At 36.0% G+C, this 11908-nt stretch overlaps 1 protein-coding gene across 1 annotated transcript in view; it reads left to right on the top strand.

Annotated features, from left to right (window-relative positions):
* The first annotated feature begins 214 nt into the window (after positions 1–214).
* The window catches only part of LOC140167444 (prolyl 4-hydroxylase subunit alpha-1-like), a 34560-nt gene continuing 22866 nt past the window's right edge, over positions 215–11908 (top strand). Inside the window, exons 1-4 of the mRNA XM_072190751.1 lie at positions 215–311; positions 5955–6140; positions 7829–7968; positions 11160–11336. Coding sequence (XP_072046852.1) covers positions 5965–6140; positions 7829–7968; positions 11160–11336 — 493 coding nt within the window. The 5' untranslated portion in view covers positions 215–311; positions 5955–5964. The remainder of the gene's footprint in view (positions 312–5954; positions 6141–7828; positions 7969–11159; positions 11337–11908) is intronic.

The following is an 11908-nucleotide window of genomic DNA, read 5'->3' as shown; positions in this document are numbered from 1 at the left end:
TGACGTCAGACGCAAACTAGTATTTTCATCTCGGGCTCAAGTTATATAATTTTGGGATATATCGACTGATATGATATATATTTATTCTAAATGTTGACGCCTTTAATTTCACCTGGTTGATTGTTATCGTACTAAATACTAAATTTACCCATGTGAAAATCAATGTGAAAAACAATAGCAAAATTGTACATCTGTCCAGTTTAAATGCTGTAATGGTAAAGCATAAATGCTGCTAGCAAACTACTAGCCAGGAAATAGAATTGCTGACGGATTGAAATATACTTCGTTGGATACTACAAAGCAATATAAAGGTAGGTGTTCCTCATTATGTTTTAGTTTCGAATAAATAGAACGTAACATGTATTGTGTGATGTATTAAATAGTCACGAAATAAGCGTTTGAAATCACTAGGTATCACTGGTACTAGAAACAAGCACAGGACCATTGTATTACCAGGCTGTTTATCTTAGAACCTTTGTGCATAGACAGCTTTTGCACTGTCTGTGGCTATAGAAGGTCCGAAATCCAAAGCCCCACTACTCCACTAAGTGCAAGACAAATGTGTCAAATAATTGCAAACGATGATAGTGAGGACATGTACATGTATACATGTAAGAACGATAAAAGTGTAGTTAGTGAACGATAGTGACGTGTCTACATGCATACATTAAAGAAGTGAACGATGATAATGAGGACGTGTACATGTATACATTAAAGAAGTGAACGATGATAATGAGGACGTGTACATGTATACATTAAAGAAGTGGACGATGAGGACGTGTACATGCATACATTAAAGAAGTGGACGATGATAGTGAGGACGTGGATATGTATACATTAAAGAAGTGAACGATGATAGTGAGGACGTGTACATGTATACATTAAAGAAGTGAACGATGATAGACGTGTACATGCATACATTAAAGAAGTGAACGATGATAGTGAAGAAGTGGACGATGATAGTGAGGACGTGGATATGTATACATTAAAGAAGTGAACGATGATAGTGAGGACGTGTACATGCATACATTAAAGAAGTGAACGATGATAGTGAGGACATGTACATGCATACATTAAAGAGTGAACGATGCGGACGTGTACATGCATACATTATAGAAGTGGACGATGATAGTGAAGACGTGTACATGCATACATTAAAGAAGTGAACGATGATAGTGAGGACGTGTACATGTATACATTAAAGAAGTGAACGATGATAGTGAGGACGTGTACATGCATACATTAAAGAAGTGGACGATGATAATGAGGACGTGTACATGTATACATTAAAGAAGTGAACGATGATAGTGAGGACGTGTACATGCATACATTAAAGAATTGGACGATGATAATGAGGACGTGTACATGTATACATTAAAGAAGTGAACGATGATAGTGAGGACGTGTACATGCATACATTAAAGAAGTGAACGATGATAATGAGGACGTGTACATGTATACATTAAAGAAGTGAACGATGATAGTGAGGACGTGTACATGCCTACATTATAAAAGTGGACGATGATAGTGAGGACGTGTACATGCATACATTATAAAAGTGGACGATGATAGTGAGGACGTGTACATGCATACATTAAAGAAGTGAACGATGATAGTGAGGACGTGTACATATGCATACATTAAGAGTGAACGATGATAATGAGGACGTGTACATGCCTACATTAAAGAAGTGAACGATGATAGTGAGGACGTACGTGTACATGCATACATTATAGAAGTGGACGATGATAGTGAGGACGTGTACATGCATACATTATAAAAGTGGACGATGATAGTGAGGACGTGTACAATGCATACATTAAAGTAGTGAACGATGATAGTGAGGACGTGTACATGCATAGCCTATATTAAAGAAGTGAACGATGATAATGAGGACGTGAACATGCATACATTAAAGAATTGGACGATGATAGTGAGGACGTGTACATGCATAGCCTATATTAAAGAAGTGAACGATGATAGTGAGGACGTGTACATGTATACATTAAAGAATTGGACGATGATAGTGAGGACGTGTACATGCATACATTAAAGAAGTGAACGATGATAGTGAGGATGTGTACATGTATACATTAAAGAATTGGACGATGATAGTGAGGACGTGTACATGCATACATTAAAGAAGTGAACGATGATAGTGAGGACGTGTACATGCCTACATTAAAGAAGTGAACGATGATAGTGAGGACGTGTACATGTATACATTAAAGAAGTGAACGATGATAGTGAGGACGTGTACATGCCTACATTAAAGAAGTGAACGATGATAGTGAGGACGTACGTGTACATGCATACATTATAGAAGTGGACGATGATAGTGAGGACGTGTACATGCATACATTATAAAAGTGGACGATGATAGTGAGGACGTGTACAATGCATACATTAAAGTAGTGAACGATGATAGTGAGGACGTGTACATGCATAGCCTATATTAAAGAAGTGAACGATGATAATGAGGACGTGAACATGCATACATTAAAGAATTGGACGATGATAGTGAGGACGTGTACATGCATAGCCTATATTAAAGAAGTGAACGATGATAGTGAGGACGTGTACATGTATACATTAAAGAATTGGACGATGATAGTGAGGACGTGTACATGCATACATTAAAGAAGTGAACGATGATAGTGAGGATGTGTACATGTATACATTAAAGAATTGGACGATGATAGTGAGGACGTGTACATGCATACATTAAAGAAGTGAACGATGATAATGAGGACGTGTACATGTATACATTAAAGAAGTGAACGATGATAGTGAGGACGTGTACATGCCTACATTATAAAAGTGGGCGATGATAGTGAGGACGTGTACATGCATACATTAAAGAAGTGAACGATGGTAGTAAGGACGTGTACATGCATACATTAAAGAAGTGAACGATGATAGTGAGGACGTGTACATATGCATACATTAAGAGTGAACGATGATAATGAGGACGTGTACATGCCTACATTAAAGAAGTGAACGATGATAGTGAGGACGTACGTGTACATGCATACATTATAGAAGTGGACGATGATAGTGAGGACGTGTACATGCATACATTATAAAAGTGGACGATGATAGTGAGGACGTGTACAATGCATACATTAAAGTAGTGAACGATGATAGTGAGGACGTGTACATGCATAGCCTATATTAAAGAAGTGAACGATGATAATGAGGACGTGAACATGCATACATTAAAGAATTGGACGATGATAGTGAGGACGTGTACATGCATAGCCTATATTAAAGAAGTGAACGATGATAGTGAGGACGTGTACATGTATACATTAAAGAATTGGACGATGATAGTGAGGACGTGTACATGCATACATTAAAGAAGTGAACGATGATAGTGAGGATGTATACATGTATACATTAAAGAATTGGACGATGATAGTGAGGACGTGTACATGCATACATTAAAGAAGTGAACGATGATAGTGAGGACGTGTACATGCCTACATTAAAGAAGTGAACGATGATAGTGAGGACGTGTACATGCATACATTAAAGAAGTGAACGATGATAATGAGGACGTGTACATGCATACATTAAAGAAGTGAACGATGATAGTGAGGACGTGTACATGTATACATTATAGAAGTGGACGATGATAGTGAGGACGTGTACATGCATACATTAAAGAAGTGAACGATGATAGTGAGGACGTGTACATGCATACATTATAGAAGTGGACGATGATAGTGAGGACGTGTACATGCATACATTAAAGAATTGGACGATGATAGTGAGGACGTGTACATGCATACATTAAAGAAGTCGATGATAGTGAGGACGTGTACATGCATACATTATAGAAGTGGACGATGATAGTGAGGACGTGTACATGCCTACATTAAAGAAATGAACGATGATAGTGAGGACGTGTACATGCATACATTAAAGAAGTGAACGATGATAGTGAGGACGTGTACATGCCTACATTAAAGAAGTGAACGATGATAATGAGGACGTGTACATGTATACATGTAGGAAGTGACAATACTTTGAAATTTCATGTTATCTACATTATACCTTTATTATAATAAGTGATAATTTGTGGACTTATTTAAAATACTTAAAAGGGCATTTCGTGATCCACAGCCTCATCCCCCCACTTTTCTCAAAAAAAAGTTGAGATTTTTACATCACTGGAAACCTCTGGCTACATAATGTTTATGTACAAAATATTTCTTGCAGATTAATTCGTTTAGCAAAGATATCGTGAAATTTGAATTTCGTTCTGGTGCACCAGAACGAAATTACAACGCATTGTCTATGGAGCAGTGTAATACACATGCATAACTCGCGAACGCAAAATCGGAATCAACTGAAATTTTGGGAATAGGTTTTTTTCGTGGATATCTAATGAAAAATGACATAAATCGAGGCTGCTAGGATCACGAAATACTCCTTTAATGCGGATGTAATACAGTAACTTTAAATGTTTTTTTTTTAATGTTGATACTTCATGAAATTTAGTCCAAGGATAAATATAATACATTACATATCTCACACACGTTATTTGATTGATTTCTAATAAATTATGCTTTCACTTCGGCGTACTAAAATAATGGACCATGTTCAATATTCAATTACAATACAATTCATTCCAACTATGTAAACATATGTGGGAAGCTATTATTTATTATCTCCGATGTCACATATACTGTTCAACGGATAACATTTTGTTCAATGAAAATAATCATTAATTCTTTTAATTAAAATAATATATTTGTTTTTCTCTTGAAAGTTGAAGAACATGCCATTAAAAAAATAACACTGACCAAAATCAGAAGCAAAAACGTACTTCAAATTTATATAGAATTGAATCACACAGTATACACAGTATACACAAATTAGCCAAACGTGAATCACACAGTATACACAAATTAGCCAAACGTGTCAAACGTGTCAAACGTTTAATATATTGCTTAAGGTATTTTATTTGTTAATTAAATCAACTCACATGGTGCTGGTCACGCTCTCTTTATATCTTTGATTTGATATTTGAAACTATGTGCTTTGATCTTTTATAATGTTTTTGCTTGTGTCAGATATGCTTGTTATTATCATGTTTAAGTTAAGTATTTCTGTATTTGTAGCTTAAGGTATTTTATTGTTCAGCGCCCAGAGGCTGTCAGCGTTGGGCGCTATATTAAGTCTCTCTTATTATTATTATTATTAAACGTGTAAACTTCGATTTCGCAGTTCAATAATCAATAATTTTCCGTAAAACGCTCATCAAACTCATCGGGTATCCGAAATTTGCATCAAATTACAAACCTCGATTTATTGTCAAAATCGATCGAAATGAAAAACGTATTAAATTTCTGTACAATTCAGTACTCCAGTCGTATGGTGGTGCATCATCAGTGAACTGATCATGCACCTGTGAAAAAAAGAAGTAAATTTGGCACAGATGTATAGAGTATGATATGCTGAATTATTTGGGATATGTCGCAAGGTGAAAATTTCAATTAAGAGTTTAATTATTTGGGTTGAAATATACCTTTTTTGTGATTTTTGCCTAATTTTCACCCAAAAAGTCAATATCAAAAATTCTATCTCTGCAAAGTAAAGTGATATAAAAATTGCAGTGGCTAATACTCACAAACTATCAAATTAAAAATAAACATATTAAAAAATATCACCATAATGTTATTGTGAAATTCAATAGAAAAAGTGAGCTTTTAATTACCTCACCTAATTTTGATGAAATTGTACACATACATATCCAAAGAGCTTCATGTACAAGACGTATGTACGCTCCATTCTTTTCATCTTTTTACATTTAGATCATTTTATGTAACCAAGGTAACCAAGGTATGAATCCGATATATCTTCTTATCGTATTATTACCAAACTGCCCAATATGGTGACTAAGACTTGGATTAACATTGTTTTATCATATTACTATTGCTTTACAGACTCTTTAGAATGTTTCGAGATATAGCAGTGGCGATTTTCTTCACTAGTTTTGTTTGTGTTAGGAGTCAAAACCTTTTTACTTCATTTGACAAATTAAAACCATTGATAACTACAGAAGAAAAGCTGTTAGAACACGTAAGCGAATATATTGAAAACGAAGAAGACAAAATTGAGACAATGAAACAGTAAGGGTTTTAACTTATTACCTGTGTTAGTTTGTATTTATGTTACTTCGTCTGGGATATAAAAAAAATGTATAAAATGCATTGAGTAAAACACACTTATCCATTTTCTTTGGGACGCATATTTAAAGCGTGGCACACATGATGCAGTCATGCCTACAGTAGAATTCACCACGACCTTTGCAGGACTTAAACCCCATTAAAAGCTATTAAACCAAGATAACACTCATTGAAAACAGCTCAACTGATTAAATCATATCTTCTCTGGTTAAATCCACACAACATATGTTTCTGCTTTACATGTACAATGGAGCAATGAGCTGGTATTATAGTTTCAGTTGGGTGAACGATTATAAAGCGAACGCTAGAGAACAATTCTGTGTGGGCTTTTGTTTACGAAATGAGACAATACTCTGCTTATTGTTAACCAGCGTTCTTGAAAATGAGAAGCATGGTGGTTTGCAGACTTAACACGGTTTGAAAATAATTTCTTCATATTTTTGGTGTTATCTGTCGTTTACATATCCTTCCTAAAACACCAAAGTACGAATATTTCCAATCACCTAAATTAGCTAAACATTTAGGACATGTTACAAAACTATATTTTGTAGAATTTCAGAAGAGTACTTTTAATATTGGCCGGTTATTTTTCACACAGCGACGTTAACTATGCAATTACCCATACTTCTAACATATGCTATTTGTAGAGGTTACGCGTCAATGGTAAGAGCACTGTGTATTGTGTATAGGAAAACGGACAGTAACTGCAGTATGACTGGTTAATCTGAATAATCTCTTTGCCTTTGGCGTGAGAGATCCCGGTTCAAAATCTCTACAGGACTAGTTTCTTTTAATTATTTAATAGTAATAATTCAATTATCTCGCCTCGTGACTCATCTGGAAAAGGCACGGCAGATGACCCGTGATAAAGACCTCGTTACAGTCGGTTTCGATCAGTGTAACACCCGATTGTCGGCTACACTTGCCCGTCCTGTAGAGATGCACAGAAACGCTATCTACGGCGACTTGTCTTTTGTGATGTATCGGCAGCGTTATCTCCCCGTATATATCCCCGATTTCAGCTGTTAATGCCTAGATATGATTGACATAAAAAGTTACAATAAAGTAACAATTAAATCTGCACACAAAGTAACGCAGCTGTTATAAATACGCCTATAGCTTAAGAACTAATAATTACTTCCACAATATTTCTACATAGAAAGAAGGACGATTTATTTACGCGAATTTTGATACCCCATTTGTCAAATGTCGTTCATTATTAACAACACAGTAGTGCTTTTAAATAAAAGAAAAATACCCTCCTTTTATCTTCGCGCTGACTTCAAATCAATACAAATAGCTGCAACTTTTTAATTCGGGTAGTGTTATTTAAAAACACTGCTGCGTTGTTAATATTAAACAAAATGGGGTATCAAAATGCACGTAAATCAATCGTCCTTCTTTCTATGTTGAAATATTGTGAACACAAATTATTAGTTCTGACGCTATATGTGTATTTATAACAGAGCTGCGTTACTTTTTGTGCATTATAAAGCATCACAGAAATCAGTGATCAGTGATTTAAAGGGTGTTGTGTATGTAATTCATAAATGTAAAGGATCTTGATTTTGACTATTTGCTTTAATCTTTTCCATTCGAAGCATCTAAACTGATATTTTCAATAATGTTAGTCTCTTGTCAGAGATAAAGAAAGAGAGGGGTATGAAAACTGACCTTGGGAATCCAGTTCAATCTTATATGCTGATAAGAAGACTAAGAAAACAATGGATTAAAATGGACGAGTTGATTGGCTCCAATAAAAATGCAGAAGGTATGTTTGTCTTCACAGATGGATAAAAACACAAAAGTGCCACTCCTCTTAGGACCGCTTCTTACCACTTTTTCTACGTGGAATATTCGATGCAACAAGTATTCGTTATTCAATCTGTTTCAAGTAATTGACCTTTTCGGTAAACCCCATAAGGCTTTGCGAGTACACCTGAGACCTCGTCATTTGACGTCACACCGATCTGCGCCGATGCGCACATCGTTTTCAGTTCTCAGGTGTACTCGCAAAGGCTAATGGGATTTACCGAAAAGGTCAATTGCTATTTGGCAACGAATAATGTAGGCCAGTGTAAAATAATATACTTGGTGATGGCGATAGTAAATACCTTTGCCGTCAACATACATTCGTAAGAAGGTTTTAACAACAAATTTGAAATCAGACAAGGGACACCGAAAGTATGGTATACTGTCATGCCGCTTGCCGCTGAGCGGCGCACAATGGAACAAATTTGTGCCAAAATTAAAAACAAAGCATTGCATTTTTATATACCTCAATGGACAGCATTTTGAATTCGTATGAAGTCTTTAAAGTACTGTTCTCTGATTGGTCGAAATTAACTTTCATAAAATGTCCATTTTAAACATATGTTTATGTATTATTGAAGTTATTGTAACATTGTGGTTTCAAACTAATAGATTAATAGGTCTATGGATTCACAGGATGTATAACAGTTACTTATTATGCAAATGAGCCAATTCATGCTCATACCAGGGCAGCGACACTACCTAATTTGCATATCCAAATGACCCGTCTCCTCCGCAGCCAATTTGGTTCCGCTCCATCGAAATCAAGTCACGGAGGAGACTACCCTCCTTTGTGTTTGTTCATTTGTGTGTGGAGAGCCCTTTTTGGAGTCCGGAATGACTTAGGCTACGCTCTCAGCTAGAGTCCGACGCTGCATTGCACTAGAAATACCTTTTCTGTGAAATCGCTATAGAGCCAACCGGGAGCACGTATTCGTTTTGAAAATATAGCATTAAAAGTAGTATCACCCTGGTGGCCCCCGTGCAGTGGAAAACCTTAATTCTTTCATTAAAAGGAAATGAAAATTAAAAAAACACAGATCTACCTGTCTCAAATATGAATGAATTTTAAGAAACATACGGGGTATGATGAACATTGACCTGACGCCATGATAGTAGGATCTATTAGTCGTTTTATATACAATGTATATACCGTATTGTCATAATACCAATATTTGTCATTATATATAATGAGTAATATTTAGCAACGTAAATGTGCAGTTCATATGCACAAACGAATACTGATCTTTATGATATTCAGGTTTTGTACATCACATATAACATGTCACATAGGAGGTCATACGTGTTGACCTTCATCTATTGTATTTGTTCATCTGTGTATGGAGAGGATTAGCGCCATTAAACGCCATTAAAACTCCATCAGTATTAGGGCGTAGTTCAGTGAACTCACCGGATTGCTATTCCAAGTACTTTGATAATACAGATAATCATGTATTAATGGGTCGAGGCGATTGCATAGAAAAACCTAATAAATTATTCATAACAGTTACGTAATCAATCGATAGTGCGGACACTTTTCATTTGTAAACCACCAAAATTCGTGATCTTTTAGCGTTGGAAAAGAAACCACGTGAATAGAGTGCCCTCTCAAGAATATCAACTCTCTGCTCATACATTACAGCAGTCATCGCCGTAAACCAGAGTGTCTAGAATGCTGCTAAAATAAGAACAATTTTAATGATAATTTATTACACATTCTATGGAAGCGTGGTTACCTTTTTGAAATCGCCGAGTGGGAGGGTTTTCAATGAAATATTTTTTGTGTAAAAACTGAAGCATCATAATGTATAAAAAAATATTTGAATATTAACTGTACATCATGACGATTCGTGAACCGCAATGGTGCTAAAGTTTATGTGGTTTAGAAAGCATAGAATTTTATTTCAATTTTATATACGCCAAAATATTTTCTGAATTGAGTGGAAATTAACACCGAATTGATGTTGAAAATTTTATGTAATTTTTACATAGGTCCCCACTAAAAATTACTGTTTCGTCTTTATGGGAATCTAATCTCCCAAATCTGGAAGAAACTTTTGGGGGCCTACGTGGAATTATCCGATGAATTGCAAAAATCCAGACCGTTTATACACGAAAAATGGTAGACCCACATGTATATCCGGTATAATATAGGAGTATAGCACGTGCAGCCCATGCAGCGAGTTCAAATCGATAATGTATATTGTGCCCATTAAATGTCGGATTTCTGTATGTGTAGAACACACAGTTATCAACTATTGAGCGCTATTAATACACATTGATGTTTTTAAGCAAATAAAATTCTAAAATATGGTACGTTTTCTGCCTTTGCTTGTCACGTGGTAGGCCTTAGTTGCGATTATAATGTTCAAATAAGTTTCAAGATGGATACCAAGAAGACAAGTGGCCGAGCGGTCTAAGGCGCTAGGCTCTTAAAGTATCCATGATAGCGGTGCGCCGTGGGTTCGAACCCCGCCTCTGTCAAACTTAATTTTTGTCAATTTCATATTGGGGAAATGTGGCTGGGAGAATTTATGTATGGCGTGGAATGGTGTGCTCATACATGTACACCACTCCTCCCTACGCCGTACATAAATTCTCCCAGCCACATTTCCCTAATATGAATTCCCCCCTAATATGAAATTAAAAAAGGAAGTAAATTAAGTTGGACAGAGGTGTGGCTCGAACCCACGCCGCGCCGCTATTTATGGATACAGCATTGGTCTACTTCCAGCGCCTTAGATCGCTCGACTATCTGACTTGTTGGCAACTGCGAGACTTATTTGAACATATAATCGCAACTTCATATCACGTGACAAGCAAAGACAGAAAACGTACCATATTTTGAAAAAATTTAGATTTACCAAAAAAAAAAATATTGATAATATTGAATTAAATGTTAAATTTGTAGATTTAATATTAAATTCGAAGATTTCATATTAAATTCGTAGATTAAATATTGAATTCGCGAATTAATATTAAATCTGGGAATCAAGTATTAAATACGTGAATGAAATATAAAATTCGCGAATTTAATATTAAATCTGTAATTTTAATATTAAATATGAGAATTAAATATGAAATTCACGAATTCTGCCCAATTATGTTATCATTTATAATTATTACACACTTATGTATCACTATTATTAGATCACAGAGTAAATATTGCCATGTTGAAGTCATCGGATGATAAATCCTACCCTACGGAAAAAGACTACAAAGGTGCCATTGATGCCCTATTGCGTCTACAAGAAACATATAACCTAAGAGTGTCTGACATTGCAGATGGTCATATCGGACGAAACAAAACTTCTGCTCCTTTAACAGGTGTGTGTGCTAATAGAGTACGTTTCTCGTTCATTTGCCCAATAGCTAGGAATTGAAACTACAATTTTCCACTAGCCGTAAATGTGTCCTTTGGAAATATGTCCGAGGATATGAACGTTCCATACTAAAGACTGATATGGATGGCGGAAACCTTCTTGATACGCCTAAGATAATACGCCTGACCTTGCACGTCAATCTTAGACGTCTAAGATGCAATCTTAGTCGTCTAAGATACAATCTTAGACGTCTAAGAATTTCGCGGCAGACTTAAATCAACGAATCATAGGACCAGAAATACCAAACAACCAATCATCTTACGCGTATTCAATTATTGACCAATGAAATCTTAGACGACTAAGATTTTACACGCCTAAGATTTCTTACACGTCTAAGATTAAATTGTAGTGATGGATGGTATCATCCAGACTTGTACCCGAGTCCAGCTTGTCCGAGTCCGAGCCGAGCCGAGTCCATTTGTATCCGAGTCCGAGCCAAGTCCGAGTCCTTTAGTGTCCGAGTCCGGACTCGAGTCCAAGGGGGTGCCGAGTCCGAGCCAAGTCCGAGTCCAACAA

The sequence above is a fragment of the Amphiura filiformis genome, chromosome 13 (assembly GCF_039555335.1).
Source record: "Amphiura filiformis chromosome 13, Afil_fr2py, whole genome shotgun sequence".
NCBI lineage: Eukaryota > Metazoa > Echinodermata > Ophiuroidea > Amphilepidida > Amphiuridae > Amphiura > Amphiura filiformis.
The sequence above is the reverse complement of the archived record's forward strand: the minus strand, read 5'-3'. Positions and strand labels throughout refer to the sequence as shown.